General features: G+C 36.9%; 1 protein-coding gene across 6 annotated transcripts in view; it reads left to right on the top strand.

The window, feature by feature from the left end:
* STXBP5 (syntaxin binding protein 5) overlaps positions 1-27,105 on the top strand; it is a 248,540-nt gene that overhangs the window by 200,930 nt on the left and 20,505 nt on the right. For 2 of the 6 annotated variants that reach the window (XM_075203586.1, XM_075203592.1), the window contains 9 exons: positions 34-74; positions 519-739; positions 1,786-1,955; positions 2,364-2,489; positions 6,399-6,550; positions 10,658-10,723; positions 18,936-18,995; positions 19,092-19,139; positions 24,014-24,064. In XM_075203586.1, coding sequence (XP_075059687.1) covers positions 34-74; positions 519-739; positions 1,786-1,955; positions 2,364-2,489; positions 6,399-6,550; positions 10,658-10,723; positions 18,936-18,995; positions 19,092-19,139; positions 24,014-24,064 — 935 coding nt within the window. The remainder of the gene's footprint in view (positions 1-33; positions 75-518; positions 740-1,785; positions 1,956-2,363; positions 2,490-6,398; positions 6,551-10,657; positions 10,724-18,935; positions 18,996-19,091; positions 19,140-24,013; positions 24,065-27,105) is intronic. The other 4 variants (XM_075203587.1, XM_075203588.1, XM_075203590.1 and 1 more) reach the window with 4 other exon arrangements.

Below are 27,105 nucleotides of genomic sequence, written 5' to 3'. Positions count from 1 at the left end.
AGTTTTATTTATGCCGACATTTTTACTTTTCAGTCATGCCGATGGATCAATCAAATTCTGGGATGCTTCAGCAAGTAAGTTTTTGCACATCCAAAATATGTCTAGTTGTCAAAATTTATTGTCTCTGTTCCTTTGTACTATTGAGATACTAGGGAAAAAAGGTCATACGTAGAACACATGTAACTTATATATTTCCTGTCAGATGAACCAGCGTTGTCTGAGTATCCTGTATGTGAGGAAAAGGTGCTCACTTGTTGAGTTGAGGAATTATCAGGCTTAACCAATATGTTAACAATACATTTTAGTATTGACCCTACTTTATTACCCCTACTATTTACTTAAACAAGAGCCTCTGACACAATGTCCACATCGGGCAGAGTAACTGTACTAAGCTCCAGTGTACCCTAAAATGCATCATGTCTTAAACATGTATGGGAGCAGTTGGTAAATTATTTGCTAAGTCTTTGTTAGAGTAATTCTGTGCTGGTTTCTTATTGTCTTTTGTCATCTGTTTCTAGTAACATTGCAAATGTTGTACAAGCTTAAAACGGCAAAAGTGTTTGAGAAGTCTCGAAATAAAGAGGACAAGCCTAGCACAGACATTGTAGATGAAGATCCATATGCCATCCAGATGATCTCCTGGTGCCCAGAGAGCAGGGTACTATGTGTGGCAGGTGTCTCCGCCCATGTCATCATTTACAGGTTCAGCAAACAGGAAGTGACAACAGAAGTCGTTCCGGTAAAGACCACGCTCTGCTTTACATTCTTTCTCCAGTGGAAAGCCACATCATTTTGATGCACTTCTAAATTGAGGGTGGCAGTCTTGCCTCCGTGAAGTAGTTCAGAGGAAAAATCAGTGCATATTACTAAACCGAAATGCCAGTTTATTTTGATCAAAAAATAACATGCTTTGTCTTATACGAATACTGAAATACTTGTATAAAATACACATGGTAACCCAATATTCCTATGAAAACATTAATCTCTATTTCCAAAACCATGCTGTATTTTTTGTATGTAAGCTAGATACCACAAAAACAACAAATTACCCGTCTTTCTAATTTGGCACCCCATTACATGAAGAGAGAAGCTGCTACAAAATAATAGCACTGTGTACATGCAGCACGGGAGAGGCATCCCTCTCATATAGACATCAATAGAATAGAACTCCCTCTCACAGCACACAATATGATTGCCTTGTGGTGACTTCTGTCTTTAGGTCATGGGAGAGATTGCAGTAGAGGGATCTCCAAACCCATTTGCTACATGAGGGAGTCAGAGGGGAAGTTTTAAAAAAAACAAAAAAAAAAAAACTTTAAATGCTACATGTATATTGAAATATGAATTGTGTACAGTTATTACAATTTCTAAGCAAGCATTCATTATGTAGTATAAACTACATATCTTGCTGGCAATTACAGATTGTATGTTCTGGAAAGAGACCATAGTTTCTTGTGTAATTTTCAACTCTCCAGCTGCTTGCAAGACTGTCACGTATTTAGAGCACCAATGGGGTGCAGCATAATGGTTTGTGGGTGAGGTTACATTAATTTGTGGGAGTGCTTGGCCTGAGAGGGTCAAATTAGGGAGGTGACCAAAAGAGTAAAAAAAATGTTCATTTTAAATGGTGGGTGGTATGAGCTTGTAATTCTACCTACAAGCCAGACTAAACGTTATTGCTTTCATGCTAGTGATTCTGCTTAGTGATTTCAGTGTGTTCGGTATAGTTCAGTTTCTGGTTCTAAGTTTTACTATACTACTTATACATGTTTCTTGTGTTTTAAGATGCTGGAAGTGAGGTTGCTCTATGAACTTAATGACCTAGAGTCACCGGACATTGAACAAGTGCCCACACCCAGTGGGGGACCCAACTCCCAGCCCATTGTTCTTCAGTCTCACCCATCTACAAGCAGCAGTTCATCTGATGGAATTCGTGACAATGTACCTTGTTTAAGGTGAACAATAACATATTAATTTACCAGCAACACAAGTGCAATATACCATGTTCTACAGTTGGGAGGTGGTCTGTGTATGAGACTCTAGAGATCAGTGATGGAAAGGAGAGCTGGTGGTAAAAACCATGAATGCACCAAACCCTCTTACAATTCCAATCTCTCAGCCCCTCTAGTTTATGCTCTCTCACTTTTACGTTACTCTTAGTGGCTGACATATACTCCCTCTCAGAGGGAAAATTCACCTATACACTAGTCACCGTATAAAATTAGACACTTTTATCCTGGTTTAACCATGCATCAAAGTGATGTGCTGAAGGGGTCGGAATATAGGATTGCTGCTATAAATGTCATTGTTCGGAATAAAGTCTTAACAAGCAAGATGTTTATTTTGGATCCTTTCTATTTCAGGGTTAAAAGCACTCCTTTAAAGCAATCTGCCGGCTACCAAGTAGAACTGGTAATACAGCTCGTATGGGTCAGCGGAGAACCTCCGCAGCAGATAACCAGCTTGGCTGTTAACTCTGCCTATGGCCTGTAAGTATTTCTCTTCATTTTCTATGCTCAGTTCCCACCGATCCAAGAGATTGACAGCAGCAGAATTAGTTTAGATACACATTGAGTTATTTTTGTTACCTTATATTTACTAAAGGGATTTCACATCTTTACATGGCTGTCTTTGTTATGTTTGTGCACATGCAATTTTTTTTCTAAATATATTTTATCTGTGTAGCATCCATCTGTAGGTTTCAGCAATGTCGTTTTTTTTGGGGTTTTTTTTTTTTATGAACAATTGTTTCTTTTGTTTTCATTGCTACGCTAGATGCTGTGCTATCCTCTGCGGTGAGGACAGCAGAGCTCTGTCCATTAAAAAAAATTATGTCTGATTATATAAAAAAAATATGTTGAAAAAGCACAGGAAGGAAATAAACAGTGTGTTTAGTAAGAGTTGCAGGACAGCATGTAGAAACCGACAAACTAATGTTAACTGAAGGTGGACAATGCTTTACTGTCTACCATCCTCAATATAGCTGCAGTTAACCTAAGTACAGAATATTTCTAGATTTGTGGTGTACACATTCTTGCCATTGGTATTCATTCTAGAAGTGGAAACTACAAAAACGTGCTAAACTTTCATACACTTTATTTTGTCTATGAATCTTTTCTCACTTGTTTGTAATTCTTATCTAACCACAATTACAATATGTGCCCATGAATTTCACTTTTCAGTAGGTAGCTCTATTATCACCACTTAGTGTCTTCGAGCAAGACGGCTATGTCTAGCTGACGCATAAATCCACTATAATTATTTAAGGTTATCGGCAACCTGGTGTTGGTCAGAGTGATGGTTTCTTGTAATTCATCTTAATGAATGATGTGCAGAGCAGCTGAATGTGTCAGTCCGCTTAGTCTGTCTTTTTAGGCACAGATTAAACTACTGTTTCCAGCAAATGACTTTCTTACATCCCATCTGTCTTGTCGATATTTTTTTATTTTTTTTTAATTGACTGATTTGTTTACAAGTATTGAAAGAATTAGTGAACTGAATCCATCGTTGTCAGTTGTTAGAAGTGAATCTTTACAAGGGGTCCTGTTACATCGTCATAATCCAATTCTGTTGTATTTAATTGGACAGTTTAAAATGGAATTAATTAATAATAGCGATCACTTTGCAGGAAGTCCCACATCTTATGTCATGAACCACTTGATACAACCTTTACAGTAATAGAAAAATGAAAGATGAAGAGTCTCTTATTGGGGCACTCACAAATTCACACTAAATTTATGCTTGATAACTAGAGATGCTCGAGCTCGGTTCCCCGAGAACCGAACACACCCAAACTTGGTAGATCCAAGTGACTCAGTACTTTCGCGAGCCCTCAGAATTGAAAATGAGGCAAAACGTCATTGTTACGACGTCGGATCTCGCAAGCTTTGGATTCTAGAAGTACCGCCCTCCACGACGATCCAGCGCCATTTCACAGAAGGACACAGAAGGAGTAGCACAGTTCTTGGCAGTTTCTAGTGCAGTTGGGCAGTGTCATAGGTAGAATAGAAAGAGGAAGGGTAGCAGTGTTCTTCAAAGTCTCCAGGGACATTCAAGAGAGCTCCATTGCTAATTTGTCATTGCTGAAATAGAACGCAAGGGCAGTTTTGCCAAAACCAAAACACAAATTAAACCAGATCCAAAACCAGAACACGGGAGTCAGTGAACATCTCTATTAATGACTAAAACACAACATTTTTTCATTAATTAGACATATTACTATTTCAACTTCTGCATACTCCAAATATGATTAGGAACCATATTTTTTATTGTTTGTAATTTTGTATAAAGGTGCAAAAAATATAAGATATATTACATTCAAGTGTACTGTGACGTAGCACAGTTGTTAGCACAATACATTGTCAAATTTAATCATACTTTTTACTACAATACATGACATAAGGTACAAGATGTGACAGCCTACCCTATAAATCAAGTATTGCAAAACTTAAGCATAACAGTTTCAAATAAGCAATAGTTGTGAGGGGAAGGTGGGGCAGACACATATATAGGTATGGGTACATAAATTAAAGGCAAGACATTTCAAAACTTCAAACAGTGATGTGGGAATGGGATAGAGGGAGTAAGGGAGGGGGGAGTCACAAACCCAAAGCTTTATTGAAAAACGGACACATGCGGTAGAAGGGAAAGGGGAAACCAGTCCTCTTTCTCCTCAGGACTGTCAATGGTGTTAGTCTCTGAGCAGGCGTGGAAAAGCCTGTGTCAGTCCTGGAGGGTCCTTTTCTCCCTTTTCAAAATAAGGCGATTCCTGGTAAGCCATATAGCGTCATTAAAACAGTTCATAAGGCGCCAGGCCTCCTGGTTTGCCCCAATGGTGTGGATCGCAGGAAATATTCCATCAAATACCAAATGGTATGAAAGGCAAGTCCTGGGAACACTGTCCTTTAACTTCATGTTCTGCGGCATCCAGCAGTACCTGTGCAGTGGTTAGGGACCACTGGCTTACAAAATTATTTTGGATTAGCTTTAGCCTCAGAGAGGCCACAGAGAAAAACGTAGATATAAAGCCAAATAAATGTGAGTGTTTATAAAGTGTCTAACTTAATGCATTATACCCATACATGTTTTCACACAGTTAAAACATGCAAAATTCAGTGCTCATACATGGGTCATAAATTAAGTGTTGTAGTAGTAGGTTGATGGATATGTAGTTTTGAATGTGCACCACACTAATCATATAATCACTCATAATTAGCTGTGGATTGCTATGATGTCTTCATGCTATCTTTTCTGGCTAACACTAAAGCACAATATGGTAATGTGATATCTATAATAAGTGCCTATTACTAGAATGGAGCTGTATTCCCTACTACCTGAATAATGCAGGCATGAATAATAATAAAACTAAATGTTTTAATCTATACAGCGAAATGCTAAAATGCATATGGCTTCAATCACAAAAATAACACAACAATTTAATAACAATATGTAGAGTTTGTAAAATAAGTAAGTCCAAATTGTAATGACAGAACCTTCTCTGGTATTCCTGGAAACAGTGAGCCAGTTCGCAATTACACATTAGTGATTTCTCGAATAATCAAGAAAAATAAGAGGGATTGTAGTACCCAAGACGGACAACATTCAAGTTTATTTGAGATGATAATCGCATGCTTTACTGCCTCGATCTATTCATTTGTCATTAAGTTATTAAATGACAGGTCAATCACTCTCCACGTGACCAATACAAAAGAAATTGAAATAATCCAATCAGTGGGACAAGAGGCTATAAAATACAGACAGATGACAGACCGGAGTTAAACCAATCCCCTTGATAAAGTCACAACAAATGATTAAATGTGTTGGGCGTGCCTCCACACCACACCACACTTTAGCCCAGAAGTAACCTGGTGCGTTCCACAGTGGAATGCATGTCAAATCCCTCGTGGAAAGCTTGTTTTTTCCTTCAGAACAACTCTCAAATAGAAATGCCGGACCAAAGCTACAAGACTGGGACATAAGTACCCAGGTACTGCTAATTACGAGTGATTACATGATTATTGTGGTGCACATTCAAAACTACATATCCATCAACCTACTACTACAACACTTATTTCATGACCCACGCATGAGCGCTGAATCCTGCATGTTGTGATAATTTTCACAAGATCTTGGACCACCTTGAGTTTTCCAGCTGCCTAAGGTGTCATCCCAGGTATACATCTCATACAGTTGAACTGTGTGCGCACATCTAAATATATTATGTTTAACACTGACATTTTACTATGTGCAGCCATAGAGAAACCACTGACATTTATACACTGGTCTCTATGCTTGCAATTATCTTGTGTGGGAGAGGTTTAGTTCTTAGTGAGGCCTGCTGGGAAAAAATTGTAATCTACTTTTTTTTTTCCCTCCCCTTTACCTTGCACAACTTTCAGAGTAGTATTTGGAAACTGCAATGGTATTGCTATGGTAGACTACATCCAGAAGACAGTTCTGTTAAACCTTGGTACAATTGAATTATATGGCTCGAATGACCCCTACCAGAGACAGCCACGTTCTCCACGCAAAACACGGCAACCCTCAGGAGGTAAGTAGATTTGATGCTTATTTCTAGAGAATGTGTTTAGTGCGCACACATTTGGGGATGCAATTGTCAGTCTGGTTATTAATACAGGATATAAAAAAAACACATGCAAGATCTGTGATTTATTAAGCATGCCCTGCGTACTCTATTTTATCATTTTGTCAATATCTGTTTCAGTCCATCTTTTGGTTTTAAAGACTTGTACGTACGTACGTACGTACGTACGTACAACAATAATAAAATTGTGTTCGTATCCATCTGTTCCCATATTCACATGACACTGGGCTAAAGAGACATAGATTTATTTTTTTTGCCAAGTGGTCTAACAAATCAGTTAACCCATCTCTCTTCAATATTGTTGAAATGCAGCAATTAATAAGAAAGCAGCCCTTTACTATTCAATTGGGTACTTCTTGTATAATATTTTATCCATTTGGCTTGGGTGGATGAAATTTAAGGACCACAAAACCTATAAACACAAGTTGCCTTATGTAAAAGAACTTTCCCTCATAATCACAACTTCATCTCAAATGTCTTCTGTGCCGGTAAGCTCCAGAGACATGTACATATGCACTAGTTACATTATCAGTATATCTTGTATATGAGAAATTTTATTTTAAGTCTGAGGGACCTCAGTATGTCCCAACATCTAGTATAAACACTTCTGTTTCATATATATTCAGCTCAGTAATATGTGCAGCCTTTGACACACATTTAATCCAAAATGTTGCTTTTACATGCTCTTTAAAAATAAATCCTGGTACCCAGACAGGAAGGTCTTTAGAATCAATAGGTATAGTAGGGGCAGTGTGCTAATGAAATCAGATATACCAAAATGCAACTGAACTATAATATCCTAGGGTTCATTTGACATTTTTACAATTTTTTTTTTCTTTTGCATATGCAAGTTTCTAGGGAGTGGATGGGCTATATTCTCAGGAACATTGGTTCTGCACTCCCCCTCCCCTCCCCCCAAAAAACACAAAATGCCTCCCCTGTATGTAGGGGACAGGTACATTTTAGTCCAAATAATCATTTGGGATTATTTTTGAGTTAAACTTGTGCATATAACCTGTGTCATTGTGATTTATGATATTCTTCCCCAGAGAATTTCTCAGTGAGTAGGTAAAATTTTTGCATCTCTTAACAATATGTGTATAAGCTCATCTAATTCTGTACCATGGCATTAGAGCAGTCTTTTTTGCTATTTTATTTTCCCCCTCCTCATTTAATGTCTCATTATTTTTTTTACATTCTATTTAATTAAAGATGACATTTATCCTATGAGGTTTGTTTTCATGTTCCTCGCACTGTTCTGGTGTCTGTCTTTTCCTTTTTCATCGCTTCACTAAGGTATGCTGACTGTGGCTTCTTGCATGTGCGGCCTTTCTAGCTTATATTCAGAGTCTGTGAAAAAACTCCGCTGCTCTTACATAAGTAAGTCAACTCCTGACAATGAAACCTCATCAAATGTTGTGACAGTGCCTCACTTTGTGTGCCTGATAAGCGTCTTTAATTTAACTGATGTTTGAGGTATAATTTGGCAATGTCTTCACGATACTGCTAAATAATGACTGGTATACTTCATATCACATAGCTTTTATTTTTTTTTTAGTTTTTATTAATGTTTTAACTAGTATATGGGGTACAGAAATCTAAAAAGGGGAGGGGGAGAAGCAAAAGGGGAAAGGGTAGATGGGGTACATAGTAAGGTTCCTACACAACAATACATAGTAAAGTCACATTCGGCATAGAGACACTAATGACGTTAATAGGATAACCTTGAAACCACAAAACAGAACCAGAAGCCTTGGACTGAGTGGGTTGGGGGATTTTATGATTCTATGCAAGTAGGTGCTGATCGTATTGTGGTAGGACTGAAACGGACTTTAGGAGCTGTGTCTCCTTCAATGACAGGCGTGTCAGTCGAACCATTTCATTAAAGGGGAAGATGCTGTAGAGTAGGGTACTCCCAGGGTCTCCATCTCGAAATTAAGTAGACCATAGACAAGCTTTTGATCATTTTAATAGCGAGCTGGGTCATAGAAAATAAAATCGATACAACATACTTATGATTTAACAAAATATAATAATGTATTCTCTATTGTTGAGTTTTGCATAATAGCCACTTTTAATTTATTTAACCTGGCTTTCAATAAGTTTTAACCTAGTATTCTACAAAAGCCATGCCTTTAAAGGCCACTAGATATAATTTGCAAGTTGATTTTCAAAAAATACTTACTTTTACATTCAGATATAAACCTGTTGTGAATAGAAAATCTGTTTACCAATGGTTCTTATGACAATATTGTCTTGCGATTCCTTCTAGTGATATGGGGTAATGAAAAATAAAGAAGAAATAATTCATGTCTTTGCAAGTTATGGATGAGATCACAATCACAGTGATGCAGAAACATGAATTATTTTTTTCTATATTTGATTACAGAAACCATTAAATCTTGCTGGTTTCCAAGTAATCTACGAACTGGGTATAGGGATATCTGTTACGTGATCAATTCCATAGTGGGGTAGAAGGCGTTCATTATTCTGATATGACAGAAGTAGTAGTAATCTGCGTGTTTGTAGTTTTTGTAATACATACCTACTAACTGTACTGATTTAGGCAATACTCTCCTGCTGTCATAACTGCCTTGAATTTAGGGATGTATGTTCCACCCACCTGCATACAAAAAGACCCTTATAACAAAAGACAATAGCCTTGTATTGCGGCAATGTGAGTTTTTTTGGGGGGATGGTTGTGGCGGCCTAGTGCTTTGGAAGTCTTAGACACGCCCCTGTGCGGTGCGATCACACACCCCAACTTGGAGTGACCGCAAATCTGAGTCTGAATCCTCCAAACCTTGTTGCCTGGTGAATTTGGACAAAATTGAGACTACTACGTCTGAGTCAAGTCTGCATAACTCATGCCCTTGAGTCATAGGCACAGGTTAGGTTTTCTTGACATTTTTGCTTCAACATTGCTGTCTACTTATAACAGACTTTCATGTCTGTGATGACTAATCTGTCAAAAGTTCTTGGTACCAGGCTCTACTTGTGCCAGATCGCTGATAGGACAAGTTACCTACAGCTTATTAATTTTACTAGAGTAGGGACATAATTTTAAATCAACAGAAAAAAATTTAGATGTATCATCTTCATTATTTTTCTTTTTAAAGTAATTAAGTATTTTCATTTATTTTAATGATGGGAACTAGAGGTCTTATTTCCCAAAGTGTAGTAGCCCTCTTCACTTGCCTGGTCAAGCTGTGTTTCCTCTAGGACGCTTAAAATACCTGTAGCAGTTCCATGTAACTAGCGCACATCCATTGATTGGTTATTTTTTGTTCTGTTTTACTCTAATTTTTAATTTACAAATGTGAATGGATGTGAAGTCATGGTGGCAAAGGACTTTTATTCACTGTGTCTATGTTGTGACATATTGCAGTATATGGATGTGCAGGACAGAGGGTTTTTTTTTTTAACCTTCTTTAGGCTGAGACCATTTTGTGACCCATGGTTCAGTTTTGATTAATGTACATTATATAACTATTGTAATGTTTTCTGCAAATTGGCTATATTATTGCTAAATCAGATTACTACTTAAATTATATACTCACACCTACCAATATTCAGGCAAAATTGGGACAAAATAAGCCCTACCACCAATCTGCACACCCATTATTTACACAACTTCACCCAGTCGAGTTTATTTCTAGTCTAACCATGCCTACGTTCTGGCGAATTCCTCCACACTTCCCTGTAAGCCCCACCTCTTTCATAGTCTGCAGAGGGGGAACATAATTAGTTTTGTTTTTTTTTGTTGATGGCACATAAGAATTTTGCACAAACAAAATAAATCAGCGATCTACCTTAAGCATAATGGACACCCAGTTTTTGGGCCATGACCCAAAGGTTAAGAGCCTCTGGTATAGAATTACCTTTATGCTTGGCTGAAACCAAAATTTACCATAAATCTACTTAACAAATAAAAGTTGACCTCTTGTATGGGTTCCTTTTTTGAAAGTAACATTTATTAAAGGTTTTGGATTTTATTAGAGTTCCATAGCATATGGGCAATTTAGTAACCATTCTTTGTACATTTTGTTTCAGCAGGTCTTAGTGACATAAGCGAGAGCCCTACAGCCTCAGAGGATCGTTGCAAATCCCCCACCTCAGGTAAACTTGAGTTTGTGTGCATGACCTCTTACTTTCAAATGCATGCCCATCTAATTCAGCTAACAGTGTAAGATAGTATGCCTGTATACTGTGCACTCCTAAACATAAAACAATGCAAGCTGTATTTTTAGTTTAACAACTTAGAAAAGGGGTTTTCAACACTTCTCTGCAGTCCAGAAATCAAAATCTCTGTTTGGTAGGATACACTTTTTGGACTAACCATGCGTGCCAAAAGAAAATCTGACAAATTTTCTTAATGTCCTGGCCAGCAAACATATAAGCTCAGCCTACATGTGCCTGGCTGTCCTCATACCCTATGGTATTTATTTGTTGTAGTCAACAGATTACATATCTGTTTACATATTGTATGACATAATTTATTAAGAATGCATAACCTCCATTTAAGTCCAACTCGAGACGACAAGGAAAGGAGAAGGGGCTAATTATGATACATTTTAGACAGTTATGAGAGGAAGTTATTTGAAAGTGTAAATATTCTTTAATCACTTAAATCAGTACTTACTGACCCCACCCAGAAATCTAAAAACTGTAAATGCTATAAACTACTGTCCCCTTGAAGCTATAACTTTGGAGTCTTTTGCATGCCAAAAATCCTAAATATTCTACCGAAATACCGAAATCTTGATTCAATGTATCCACGGCACTTATTGGGACCATCGCTGAAACTGCTTGTTCTGTTGTGTCAAACCTTTCCTTGTAAAGGAAATGTTATATTTTTGCTGAATCGGTAATGAAAAGTTTTTTTGTTTTTTTTCTGTTTTTTACTGGTGCATTTAAAATGTTATCAGACACTTGAAATTGTATTTAAGATTATATATTAATGCCCAACATCAACTTGTGATTTGTCTTTTGATTTTGTTTGTTTTAAAATTGTGTGGGATTTTTCTGATATAAAATTTAGGAGCTAATTCAATTGTTTACAATTTTTTCTGTTTACACTTGCTGATGTGTTGCCTATATTTTAGGCAATTATCATTTAGACATTTTTTAATCATAATAATTCTAGAACTTAAACAAAAAAGGGTGTATTGCCTTTCATAGGAGTGAAACAATGTAAAATTGTACAGAAAAGAGCAAACCTGAAGCTACTGTGACACATGAAAATTGATATTTAGATTCACGCATACACAAAATAACACATCCATTGCATCATTCGTTTAATAACTCATTTAATCATAGAAATTATTTAGATGCATTCCATATGTTTTGAAATGTTGGCTTCCTACTACTTAAGTAGGTTTCTGATTGCAAGCAGTGGTAGGCTGGAGTGTCTACCGGCAACCTGTCGCTGGAAGGCTGCACATTGGTTGAAGGCTGTATTAGCCTGGTCAGCTTAACAACTGCACCACTGCATTGGAAATTCTTGTTATAAATGTGTATCTTTCTCTAGTAAACGCCAACGTTTAAGCACCAAAATTCGCCTTTACAACAATTAAATTACAAATGTAACCAATATTACTCAAATATTGCTAAATGTTTAGGTGTCTTGTAAATACAAAATATGATCTTTTCTATGCATACTATATATTATGCATGTCATGTGTCTTCCTCTTTAAATGGACTTTTCACCAAGTTTGGGCATTGTGCAGTATTGAAAAAAATTATTTTGTAATGGGCTTTCTAAAATAAAATGTGTCCCCACTTTCCAATCAGTAAGAAGTGCTGGAAGGGTTGCTGTATAGAAAGGAGGTTGGCAATGAAGACTCTGCACTGTACGTTCGACCATTTGATTTGAATGCTAATAAGTCAGAGTGGAGTTTCTTCTTCACCTCCGTCACTCCTCCCAGACCTTCCTACTGGTTGGAACCGTTGATAAAGAGGGGGTGGCGGAGAGGCGACTGTGCTACCAACATATGCTATATAGCATATTGGGTGCGTTACAAAGCTGCCTTTCCTGTCTGAACGGATGGGGTTGGAGGGCACACTTTATTTTAACACATTACAAAACCAAAGTATTTCAATAAAGTAAATAATACCTGACACTCACTCTTATGCATTAAATACCATTGGAAATCAGCTGTCTTGGTTAAGTAGAGAGTGTGATAACTATTTTAACTGAAGTTATTAGATAATCAATTTCTTCTTTTCATTTTAAGTAATGTAAGTTAATATTCTTGTGCAGCTAATCAGCCTAAAGTGACAAGTGTCCAGCAAATATTACCACATTTACAGATTTTGATAAAGATCCCTCTGGTGGTGAAAATGTACTTATACTAGCAAGGACGAATTGCTAGTATTTAAACAATTATAGTCCTTTCTTTGTGGATGCTCCTATTGTTAGCGTGAGGCTGGAAGTCGCATGAAAACAATATTTATTTTATTTTTTTAAAGCCAAAAAATGGTATTTTGATCAATGGCGAATACGTGATACTCTTTAAATTGCATGAAAATATTTGTGTTACTAATTTTGTGGGTACTCGTCAAAATGTAAGTACTATTTATTTATATCAAGCGAAAACTGGTGATAAGAAAAGATTGGAGGAGCTCTAAAGGTTGTTACTATCTGAATATTTTTTTTTCATGGATTTACAGTTTTCAATACAATTGTGTAAATTCACAAATTTCAAAATACTGTCCTGTTGACATGTTCTCTTGCAGTTTTGGTGGATGTAGGGCAAACATATATTGGAACATATTAGGACATATATTCATTATTGCCATCATCCCTGGCTGCAGGATCTAAATATTTTGTTTATTATGCAAGATGTTTTTTTTATTAGAAATAGCTATTTTTAGGCTTATCATACTTTGTTTACAGAAGGTTATCAATTATATGTAAATGAAAGTGAATATTTTTTTGTCGGTAACAAAGATGAGGACACTTTTTGTAAAAATGGTTCTATTAAATATCCATATATTTTACTCATTTGGAGAATTTAGCCTTAAGTGTTCTAGACCCCACCCCAACAACATCACACGGCGGAATGAATTGACTGTCGACATCCCAGCTTTATTTATCGACTATAAATTTCATGTAATTTGAATTTACAAATATATAGTGTGATACGTAATCCTGCAGATGGCGAAGCAGAACTGGAAAACTGCCGTAATGTAACACCTTCGCAAATGGACTTTTGGCTCTGCCGCAAAATCTGCAAAAAACATGATCTTTTTTTAATACATTTATTAGAAGAGGAGGTGGTACTTTGCTGTCCATTCTCTAGAATGCAGATATCATTTAATTTAGTAAATAATTCTAAAGTCTCTGCTATTCTTAGTAGTGTGTGTATAGAGAATTAAAAAATGCTTTATGTAATTTTAGCTAGTGCAACAACACGCGTTCCATAGAAATGATTTTTCTACATGATATTTATACTGTTTTCTCCTTTCTGTTATTAATCTGTCGGACTCTGCGCATCTGTGTTACGTCACTGACCGATCTTTGTCCATATCTGTAGAGATTCTGTTAGGCTCTGGATGGTATAAGTGTATAGGTCAATATGTTCATCTCTTGTAGGAAAAGTGTCTGCTTGCATCTCTGATTTTTTTTTTATTTTCTGTTTTTTGTAACTCTGGTGCTTGAAACTATAGGTCAGTTACAACTTTGCAAAAGTACAATACTGCAGTATAAATGCTGTTTGGGGTGTCGCATGTCTAATTTTGTGCAAATGCACCTGGTTTTTATGGGTTTGCAAGGTGCAAATGTTTGGCAGGAATTGGATGTAACAGTGGCGTTCCTTGTTGACTATGGATCAGTCGTGTGACCATGTCTAGTTTTGCCCTAATATGCAAAAACAAGATTTTGGTTTTATGAGAGGAGATTATTTAAGCGAGATAAAGTGGTGGAGTTTTGTTTTCTATTTTAATCATTTGGGTTAGCCATTTATACTGACACATAGCTAGTGGCAATCGGAGGTGTTTAATCAGATTTCATTAGAAAGTTTCTTTACATAGGCGCACACATCGCCAGCAACTTACATGTGAGTTAACAGAACAAACATTCTACTAATATTTTAAACCACGAAGACATGTCACTTGAAATAGCCATTCTCATTGTCAAGGTGCTTAGCATTAAATTCAGTAGCAAATATTAAGGAAAACCCTAATGTGTGAATTAATGAGGCAGGTAGACAAAAGTAATAGAGGTAGGGGGCAGGTAGATATATCTAGCTCATAGGAGCCTTATGTGGACGGGCAATTGTACCTGCAATGGGCAATACAGAAGTGCTAATGGATAATATACTACAGGCCTGGCCAACCTTAGGCTCTCCAGGTGTTGTGAAACTACAAGCCCCAGCATGCTTTGCCACTAAATAGCCAGACAATAACTCTCAGGGCATACTGGGACTTGTAGTTTTACAACACCTGGAGAGCCACAGGTTGGCCAGGCCTGATATACTACATTACTATTGAGCATCTGGCAATAAAACTCCTTGTAGTATCATCCATTTGCCTTAATATTCCTTCCAGATTCCAAAAGGTATCTGTAGCTTTACAGATCATGCTCAGACTGCACCAATTGTTGGTGAATGCTCATGCTCAGACTGCACCAATTGTTGGTGAATCCAAACATTTGTATTTCTTCATTATCTGTCATGTGGATGGGTGATGTTTATAGCATTTTCTTGCTCTGCCCAACCAAGTGAAGCCACACAAATGGGTGTGACCTGTATTTTCTATACATGCAGATATTACAGTATAGTAGGCAAATCGCACCTAAAACCAAAAAGGATTGTGAAACTTGTTCCCATACAATTAAACTATTTTTCTTATTAGAACTTCCCCTATAGATGTCAATATGTTACTTAAACATACCATAGCATAATAGTTCATTTTAAAAGGGAATTATACACAAACATTATTTTCTTAATATTCATCTATGCTTTGTAGAGGTTTCCTGGCTATGTAAACAATGGCGCTCCAATGTCAGAAACAAATCCTTCAGTAGAAGGTATTGATGTATATAAAGCCCAGCAAGTAATGTGTAATTTCGTTGGTGCCTAGAGATGATGCTTAGAGGAGTTCCTGGCTCTCTGTATAGCACTTCAGTGGAGTATTACAATACTGGGGACATCTGGCTACCTACTAACTGGCAGTTAACCGAAGACGAGGATTGACATGCCAAGTCAGCATTACCAGGTTAATGCTTCAGCCTATTCCCTGACTCCGTACTGTTTATTTAGGCAACGGTTTTCACAAGTAGGCAAGTATCTTGAATATTTTTCCATTTAACCAAATCACCAAAAGACTATAGCATTTTAATTAATCAGTGATACTGCAATACAGTAATACAACAAAGGAAGGGGGAACATAATGGGACATACGAAATACACAGCCAGTCAACCCCTGGGGTATCCTCCTTGAGCACAATCCAGTGGGTTGAGGCTTCCATTGATCCTGCAGTACTGCCAGCAAAGCCATTGTCCAGCCAAGGTGTCACCCAGTTTTCTGACTGTAAGAAGTACAGAAATCCACCTATTAATAGGAGCCCATTAGGCTATTTGGACATATATTACCGTTATTATCAGTCTTGGTAGCAATGTTCCTAGTAGGATGTGAATCACTAATTATATTCCAGTAGGATACCTTCCTAGATATGGCTATTTGTTAGCAGACCTTCATTATAACCCAGTAACAGTTATATTTGGGTAGAAATCCCAACATAACCCCCGATCTCAATTATTATCTAATTAATGCAGATACGTTGGAGAAACAGCACGTGTCGATAGTTGTTCTATCGATCTTAACAGTTTTTGATTTTTTTCGGTCAAATTATACCATATACTTGTTTTTAATATTTCACTCTTTCTTAATATTTACAAATATTTTAAGATATAGTAATAAAATTTCAGTAAGTTTTATACTAATTTACTTTATTGTCCTTAGAGTGCCCCAAAGACACATTAGGTGTTTTCTAGTGTTCTCTTTCAGAGTCACCCAGTTTTCGGCAGATACGCTCTGGTTTGTAAAGACCAACAGATATCTGGGTATGAAGAGGGATTTTCCTTGTGCTTTCCAGTCAGTCCTGTCACTCTTTGGTGCTTGACAGTCCAGAGGAAACTGTAATACCCAGCCAGTCCTGGCTGCAAGTCTCCCTCATAGCACCTATGTATGCTCACTTAGGTTTGCACATTTGTGGGTTCTGGGCACCAGGAAGGAGCTAGCGTCCTTGGCTGCTCCAATTGGTGGCCCTTATTTGCTAGGGAGAATAGGTACCAAGTTTCTGATCATCATCATCATCTTGGACCCCCAGCTATTGATTGCATGTGGATTTATTCAGACTTTGGGATGTTATTACTTAGTGGAGTGTTTCTTTGATATTCTCTGGATCTCCTAGCTCACCACCATTTCCGTTCCATGCTGACCAGCCACTTTAGCGTACAGTCCCAGTCCCTGTAGAGGCAAAGGTCAGTATTTAGCGCACTTAGGCAGAGATGTGCATTGGTAGGACAAGAACTTGGTGGCTACAGCACTTCATGGAATATATGGTACATTAGCAAGACATTTTCAATAACATTACATATCAAGTGGATACTCTTTATTTTTACCTTACCAAACAATATGCCAGTAAACCATCATTCATAAATGGCAGTGTACAGGGTTAAATTTCTCTATACTCAGCCAATACATTGACACCAATGAGAAACTTTTACTTTTAAAATAAAAAGGCAACTTTTATTTGCTCATGTGACTTCATCAAAAATTGCATTTCACAACTGAGAATCTGTTTTATGAAAACATATGGAGTGAAAATCTAGTGGAGGTTAGTTATAAAGCACCAAACATCTGTTGCACAGTGCAAAACCAGCCATGTACCTTGAATTGTGCAAATATGCCAAGGAGCGTGGGTTTTATTTGAGAAAGAGGGCATTTGTGGAGTAGCAGTTTGCACAGACAGAGGGGAGAAGTTGGCCAGAGGCAGAAAAAACTATGGAGCATTTGCATTTGAACACCCAATTTTGCAAGAATGAGATGTTTTGGGTTTTTTTTTTGTTTTTTTTATGGAGTGAGATTGTTGCAATGAGATAAAGGTGTACATGGCCATTAACAGCTTTGCACCACCATATTGCACAGATGACTTCATTTTCAGGCGCACTCAAGCAACGCATTAAAAAATCTTTACATGCACAAAATTGCCCTGTGTAATAAGACAATCCTCATATCCCCTCTCATGAATAATTTACGGAACAAACTGTATTTTAGTAGAGAAACTGAAAAGGGGTGGTAGGAGATTTGGACTTTTAAGGTGGAATGTACTACTTGATTTTTCATTCAAACAATATTAAGTGTATGGCCGCAACTCAAAGTACATCCGTTCTGAAGTTTGATTTTAATCTTATAGAACTCAAATTATTTTCTTTTGTTTCAATGATACCACAGTATTATATACAGTGTAGAGCATTTTGATTTTCTGCACAAGCCTATTTGATACTCTAAGCACGGTGCCACAGAGGTTAGCATAGCTGCCTCAGCGCTAGGGCCCTATCTGTGTAGATTTTGTATGTTCTCCCTGTATTTGCATGGGCTTCCACTGGGTGCTCCAAAGTGCCCAAAAACATACTGGTAGGTTATTTGGTCCTGACAAAATGGACCCTACTGATTGAGTGTGTGTGGTAAGGAATTTAAATGTAAGCTCCAATGGGGCAGACACTGATGTGAATGATTACATATTCTCTATACAGCACTTGTAATATGATTAGCGCTATAAATTTATAATAAACACTAAGGCTGTTGGGGCATGCTGGGACTTGGTTCCATGTCTGCTGGAGAGTCTCTGATCTCACCTTATTTCTAGGTAGCCTGGATCATGCCATAACGCCTGATTAGGGTTGTATACATATTAAGTGATTTTTTTTTTTTTTTATTTTATTTTTTTTAGTACCTTTTTTATTTTAATGCACAAGACTTATTTTAAAGAGCTAAAGACATACAATGGGGTTATTTGAATGTCACTACCCACAATTCCTAGGCACAGTTTTGACCCTGTATCTTTTAGATTTGTGCGAGATATATGAATGGCTATTTTGATTTAAGGAAGGGTAATTCTGTTCTATTTGCTTTGCTTAATAGAAGTTGGTACATAAAAAAAAAAAAAAACATAGGTCACTTATAATTCTGTATGTCATTGATATAACATGATCTTTTTTTTAACAGTAATAACTTGCTTTGCGAAAACCACAGTGGCGCCATTTCATGTTTAGCTTGATTTTGTGCTGTATGTGTGCATTAAATTTTGTCTTCACTTGTATAGGTTGTGGCTCTCCCACATCTTGGGATGATGATCAATCAATGAAAATATTTATAGAAAATGGTACAGTATTTATGTTCATAATATAACACCGTTTCATACAGCTTCACCCGCCTTGATGTTAGACACTGACATCTTGTATTGACGTGTTATTTGCAGTGAAGAGCAAGGGCAGAAAGTTTTCCAGGGCGGTAGCCACTGATATAGGTAGGACAGACACAATTCTCCTGTTATCCTATTCTTGTGTCTTGCTCTGTGCCAAACTAACCACAAGGGGAAAGGTAAACACTTTCTTCTTTTATTGCAAACTGGTAATCACTTGGCTGCTTCTGTGTGGAGTTTGGAAACTTAATTAACAAAAATCAGGGATGATGGGACAATTCTTCAAATTTTTCTAGGATAAAACCTTTTCTTGGTTAATTGGGTAGGAATTATCTGGGAAATGGCAAGGTTCAATAAATATAACAGTCTCTGGCACCCAACTGACATGTTAATTTAAATTTCCATTATGAAGATAACAAGTGTGGGTCAATATCGGTAAAGAAAATAAAAGTAATAGACCCTTTCATAAGGCTAACCCGACTAGTTGTATTTGTATATTGAGCCTTGCTACTTAACCAGTTACACCGGGTGAGGGGAACCGAGCACTTGGTCCATATGTTGGCTTTTGGAATGTGGTATTTGGCAAGAAATCTGCTTAATTTTCTTCCTGTGGAGATAGGAAGCGGTCGTGAATGGTAATACTGTAAATCATTGCTTGTTTTTTGTTCATGTACTAACATTGTGTTCAAGCATATAAGTAATGTATTGAATTGCCTGTTCTAAAAATTTTGTGTGATTAGCTGATTATGTGCTTTACCAATGATACTGCTTTGCTTCAAACTCTTAAGTGATGTTCAAAGGTTCCCTCTGCAAGAGCCCTGTGCCCAGGTATAGTATTAGCCTTTATGTAACACAACATAATACAAAATGACTTGTAGGCTAATTTAGAATAAGATTTAGACTGAACATGTTGAAGTGCCTGATGTCATTATTGTGCAAGCTAGAAAAATTATAACTAGGTCCTAGCTATATAGTGTTGACAATAAACTGCATAATAAAAATAAGTCAAATTACGTAGATGTCACAAGATGCCAAAGGAGGTGGTAAATCCTGTGGATCAAATATTTTTTTTTTATTGAAGCATATATAGTTACATATATATTGTAACTGCTACATTAAGCTGGGTACACACGAATTCAATTATCGTTCAGATCACTCGATACGCAACCATTTGGTCAGATTTTGCCAGTGTTTACGCTCCCACGATCATGTTTTATTGTACCAAAGTACATTGCATCTGTTCATTTTGGTTTTCTAAACTTCCTAAATGTCACGATCAACGATGGAACGTTGAGGCAAATGTAGAAGTGTGTGCACACTCATGACCAGCAGCGTAGGTAGATTTCTGTAGTGTACAAAGTCATGATCTCTTCAGCAGATGGTTGAGAGCTGAAGATCAGTCACAATGGAAGGGAGTTGCCTGAGAAATCTATAAGAGATCATTTTAAACTTAACATCCTTATATTTTTTGTTGGTATTGTGTTCTCATTACTAATTCTAATTAAGTACATTTTATAGAACGGAGTGCTCATCTGAAATTAAGCACATATACACTGGATTTTGCAGGTCTGCCAAAGGAAAAATTATTTTTTGTAAGGTCAGGAACAAGTTAAACACATGACCTCTGTTCTCTTGAGCCATGTACATCTACCATGCACACCCTTTTATACAGGATTATAGAATGTTTTTAGGTCTGAAACGGAACAGACTACGGTGTTGCTGTCAAACATAATCATCATTTCAGATAAGGGATTTCTCATTTCTTAAGTTTTCTTTGCTTATGAAACTGGAAATGAGTTTGGTATATGGGCTGTGTAGGGAAAGTGCTTACCTCCCTAGGAGCATACACACACTTGAGTAGAACATAGTGATGTGTTGCAGGGGAAGGATGGCAAATTTTAGCCTTGGGGGCAAGACTAGACTCAGAAGCCTATTAGGAACATCTAAAGGGAAACAATGCAGGTGGCCCAGTGACCCAGCCCAAGGTAGCCCACTATAGGACCAGCCAGGGGGACAGATGCCCTCCAGCCCAGCCTGCGATGTGAGGATGGGACTAAATGTATTGTACAATGTATGAATTCTTGAGGTCTATGTAGATATGTCATACCAGCCTATAGACAAATCTAATATCCAACACCACAAATAAATTTAATTTCATTATTTAAAGCAAATCGCATTATCCTAGCAGCTCTTAATTAAGTCTTACCGTCTTCATTTTCCATTCAGGTGGTTTGTGGAAAATGTTGTTGTCAGTGACTTTGGTATGCAGAACCCACCAGCAAATGTAAATAAATTGTTAACCTGTTATTTTAGTGGAAACATGACCACACATGTAGGCTAATGGTGGTAATCTTCCAACTGCATTCTCCACATGCCTGATAGTGATCCAGGGGTGCTTTTTTGAGCATGTGCAGTGAATCTCTGTTTAGGCTCTTAGTTTCATGGTTATAAATAGTGCTGATATTTAAAAGAACAGAGTTCAGGCCTCTGTTGCATTAAGTAGATCTGTATCACCATGTCCAACATTTTTGTTAAGGGTTTTGGTGATCGAGAGTCTGGTTATATTCAGTGAATTGCTCATATGTTGCAGCATAATGCTAAAGGAAATTATCTCTAACTTTTAATGCGTAATAAAAACTGATCACTGTCCTAAGTAAACTGATCATAAACTATCATAATCCTGCTTTCCTGTCACTCGGACTTGCCTGGAGCTGTACACCATCATGGAAAAATGTTTTTCTCCATTAAGTGTAATAGACCCATAGGTTCTGTTTTGTAACTACAATGGCCTGCCTAGCTTATACCATTGGTTAGATACTCTCTAGCAGAATATTGGGTGCCTCAATCTGATACAAATGGTAAACCTTCTGTTCATGAGCTGGGCATAGTATAGAAGCATTCATACATGCCCACCCCTACCGCCTTGTCATTGTGACTGGACAGAAGAGTTTGAATTTATTTTATGGTCATAGACTGCTTTCAATTACCATTAAAATAGACCAGGAAGTATATCATAAGGATACATGTTTTGTGCAGAGACAATATTTGCAATTGTAAGAGCCAAACCACATTCTACAAAAAGATTGGTGGATAGCAAATTTGTAAAAATAAATAAATAAACAATATAAAAGAATAAAATAAACTTTACAACCTACAAAACCATATATATTTTAAGTTAAATAGAGTTTCAATTATAATTTGATATGTAACGCTCTATTTGTACATTGATGTTCCAGATCACAATACCCATTTCACTTTTTCTTTTTAAATTCAGTGTATTTTTATTTATTAACTTAGTTTCACAAGCAAAATACTAAAAGAAAAACAGGCAGGTAAAACGGAAACTGCCCACAATCGCATGTTAAGCAAAAAGAATGCCGTGCAAGACAAGTCATTAGTTTCAGAGGTATTAGTCATAAGGACAGCATGAGTACATCAATGCAGAAATGTTTACATTATTAAACAAAAAACAAACCAAAAAGGCAGGTGCTAGGCGAATATAACTCTACCTTCACCCCAGTTTTATTGACACACCAAATGACTACAGACCAAAAGCTCTTGATTCTAGGGCACTGCCATTAGAGATGCCAGAAATTGCCACCACGTTTCGGACAGTGAAGTCTAGCCACATCTAAATTTTGTCAATCTACATGGAGTAAGGTATGATCCGAAATTTCAGCAGATTCAGTTATTCTGCACAATGAGGCAGTTGAGCTGCGGAAGCTGCTAAGAATCATCCCCCATTCCTCACCTTGGAGTGGGCCAAGATCCTCCTCCCACTTCTCCCTTAGTTGTATAAGGTTTTTGTAGCATATTCACTCTATAAATAAGAATATGTAGAGGAGGTGAGCTTTGATTAACTGAAGGCCTGAAGTAGGATTTCCATCTTTAAGGGAAGGGACTCCCCGCTCAAATCCTGGGCTAGTAAGGTATGCTGAAGTTGTAAATAGCGATAAAACATAGCATTGGGGATCAAAATTTCCACCCTAAGTTGTACAAATTATTTAAGAGCCCCAGCAAGCCTACAATTGTCCCTAAGCTTATACACTATGCCTTAACCACAGAGAACGTCCAGGCAGTGATTTAAGTTAAGTAAATTTAGTAACTGCTCAGAGAGGAGTACAGGGATTCCCACACCTTCAGCCTGTAACATAGCATGTGCAGCAGTCATTTCACTTTTAGATCAGTGTGTCTGATCAGCTTCTCTTTGAGCTCCATTCATAGCTGATTCAATCTACCTCAACAGGCAACACACTACCCAAAGTAAAACATTGTGTGTTATTTAAAGGGGCAGCAGCAGGACATACCTTGCCAAGGGGCAGGTTATAAACCAATCTCGTGATGCTCATATCCAGTACTGGATCAACCTTTTTGGCCAGGTAAATCCCACTGCTGTCCAGTCACCTGGACAGTTATCATGCCATTGTGTTTTCTACCCCTTTAATAACATTGAACAAAGAGCAGTGATGTTCGGTAACCACATAGCAACCAATCCAATATCAGCTTTTACTAGTCTGACTATTCAAGGCTGAAAAGAACTAAATTATTGGTTTCTATGGATTTTATTAAATTGATATATTAACCCCACTGTATACAGGTCATCGCAGGGGCAGTGCAACATGGACTGAAGAATCCTCACTTTCTGTGAACTGAGTTATATTCATATTTTTTTTATTATGTATTTGTTGAAGTCTGGGTAACATTTTAGAGAGTTTACAAAATATTTATTATGTTGTGAGTTGGTATACTCTGATTTTATTTTTTAGACTAGAATTCTGAATTTAGACAAACTACAATCAAACCCAAATCTTAAGTCATACTAATTCTTACTAATTTCTGTTTTCAGCCTTGTAATCTTTGTAATCTTTCCAGCGACTAAAATAATCACTAGCATGACCAATGGGCAAATCTATTGCATGACAAAACAAGTGAGATGTTATCTGTTAAGTTGTTTTTTTTTTATTTTCTTTATCTTTCAGCAAAGATGTCAAGGAAGTTAAGCCTGCCTACAGAATTAAAGCCTGAACTAGGTAAGCCCTGATTTTACCTGAAGGTAATGAGAGTAAATTTTGTTCTTTGTAAGTAAGCGAGATGACAAAATCAGCCAATTTACAATTTTGTAAATCAAAAGTATATACAGGCTAGCCTCATTAAATTGTTTACATAGAGTCCACCAATTGGGTCTGTTACCACTTAAACACCCTGTTAGACTACAATTATTGACTAGATACGCTGTTTAGTAGAGTGTACCTAGTATTTGCTGATATCATTGGGCAGACATCAGCAGATTTGAATTGCACACTGTGAAAGCTATTTGCTACTCTAGTGCCCATGCACCAGACCTTTTGATGCCCACACAGCGCCTTTTCCAGCATAGGAACAGGAGAATACTTTTTGTTTTCAGATAATGCTAAATGCGCTCTCCGGGAGAGTAATCTGCCACCATTTATATATAGGTAGGGGAATTGATTGAAAAAAGACCTAATGTGTCTCTTGCATTTTGAATAGTTGAAAAAAAAATTCCACAAATATCTCTTAGGCTGGTTACCCAGTGGTGTTAGGAGACTGTTTGACATACTGTGTCACTGATACTGTTGTGTTTGACATGCGGTGGTAGCCAGCCCTGGCACTCGTGGTCAGGAATGGGTGAATGAAATACAGGAGGCGAATGCGTATGGGATCATTGGAAGCAGTGACTTCTGTCCCTATAGCAGTTACCTAGTACAAGCAAGATTTTTAGCTTCAATGGGTAAGAAGCCTTACACTTTTTAAGTTGTTTTTTTTATAAATATGTTTTAAAGATTAAAGACTTGCTATTTTTTTTTTTCCCATTTATGTTTGAGTGATGAATGCGTCAAGAGGGATGTCCCTGTTGCAGATCTTTATATAGCTTCAATTAAAGTGTTATTAACTCTTCCGATCCCTATACCATGCATTCAGGTCATAGTTTAAGTCTTATAATTTCCGTGTTTTTATACAAAAGGCCCCTCAGCCATACTCCTCCAGGTATAATGGGGTATAATGTCACTGGTGCAGGTCAGGATGGAAGAGCCAGAAACTGACAGAAACAACCACTTTTGCTCTGGACCATACAGAAGGAAAATATTATACGAACTAATTTTAACACATACAATTAAGTTAGTGCATATTTACTGCCAGTTATAAGTGAAGTGGTGTTTCATATGGTAGTAAGTGTAGTTTTATTTTACGCTAACTCTTCAAGTAATAGGAGATATGAGAAAATATAAAAATGGCAAAATGCCATGAATAACATTAAATTATTAAAGGCTACCTATATTAAAGCTGAATCATATGAGTAGAATAGATGTTCGTTCAAATTGGTCAATACTAAATATTCCATTGATCTGTGTGGAGCATATAAACGCCCAATGGCTGCTTTGAAACATGACACTCAAATAATTCCACAATGAAAACCATCTGTAGAATTCAAAGAAGATGATGCTGCTTGATAGTTACAGCTTCATTTCCCTATAGAAACATTGCGGTTTGTAAATGCAAATTAACATTAACTACATAAAGTAAAAATACATATTTATTTTCATTATAAGAAAGTAATATATTTGTAATGTCAAAATAATATAGCCATATGTTATATCCATGATAATTCTGTAGATAGATTACCTGTAAGGTAAATGGAAAAATAAATACCCTATGCTATATGTTTCACATATAATTATCTTTTGGTTTTAGGTATTGGCTACATAATACATTTGGCTAAAATTGAACTAAAACATTTGTTGGACATTTAGCAATAACCTTGTTAATTTGTCATTAATAAAATTCCATATTAAACATATTGAGGTATTTAGAAATAAATCTGTTTGAAATAAGTCTATTGGTTATAAATATGCATGGAATAATCACAGTGGTCATTAATGAGATGCATTACGCACAGACATAGATTAGTTGTAACAAAACTGGTATATGTATTATGTTAGGAGTGAAACGTGAGGGTTAAATAACCAAATTAATAAAAAAAAAAAAATTAATACATTTGTAATTTTTTTTTAAAAAAAGTATCGCTCAGTTCAACAGCTTGATAACAAGTAGTTATTCACCCCTTTATGGCCAGAGCAATTGTCATGTTTTAGTCAGTGGTCGCCGTGGGGGTGGATACTGTGGTGTGCCATACTGACACTTCTCCCACTGCCATCATTGTAAAACTATCCAATTCCATTCACTTACATTCCCATGAAATTTTCATCACGCCACTTAACATTTCCTTTCTGACACATCTTTATTTCCATTTCAACCACTGGTTTTGGTCGTGCAATGGGTGCACTGATGATCATTTTTATTTTTTACTCTGCAACTCTAATATTGTGTTTGTTTCTTTGTTTTTTTTTGGGAGGGTGGGAGAGACAGGGATTTCTTATGATGGTGTTTTTAAGTGAATATGATTTTTAATTTGTGAATTTTGTAGGAACAACCACATACATGATTAGTGCATCCCCATTAATTCACTGTCATATTTAACTGGATAATTCTGAGTATGTGTACTTTGTCTCTGGGATTCAAAGCTGTGGCAGACTTTGAACAAAGGGATGTATTTTTAATTCTAGTTTTTTTGTTTTTTGTTTTTTTTGTTAAATTATTTTTAATATTGAAGTTATATTACAGCTGTACAGGGATAAATCACTTCCTTGTGTACGGGAGTTAGAAGAAGAGGGGCAGACAACAATTGGGGTCAAGGCTTTTTTTTTCAGGTTTGAGGCCACATGCATTCTGCCTGACATCTGCATTTTTGCATCCGTGCTTATGTAAAATGCGCCAGTGTCGGAGAGAGTGGGCATATTTTATATTAATATAATTTTATATTGTACAATGGATTAGTTGTAATAGTGAGGATTATACTGTCTAACATACCAGCTAGCAGCAGCTCACTATTAAGTTAATGTAGGGCAGAGCTGGATTGGCTATCCTCTGTCCCCAGACTATTTACATTTTTTTCACCTTACGATACATAGCATTTTTAATGAATGCTAAACATACAGCGATCAGGTGCCTGGAATTTAAATAAACTGGTTCTTGGGTACTTAAAATGGAGTCT

Source organism: Mixophyes fleayi, chromosome 3 (assembly GCF_038048845.1).
Source record: "Mixophyes fleayi isolate aMixFle1 chromosome 3, aMixFle1.hap1, whole genome shotgun sequence".
In the NCBI taxonomy this organism is placed as follows: domain Eukaryota; kingdom Metazoa; phylum Chordata; class Amphibia; order Anura; family Limnodynastidae; genus Mixophyes; species Mixophyes fleayi.
Note: the sequence above shows the minus strand (reverse complement) of the source record. Positions and strands in the feature narration are given on the sequence as shown.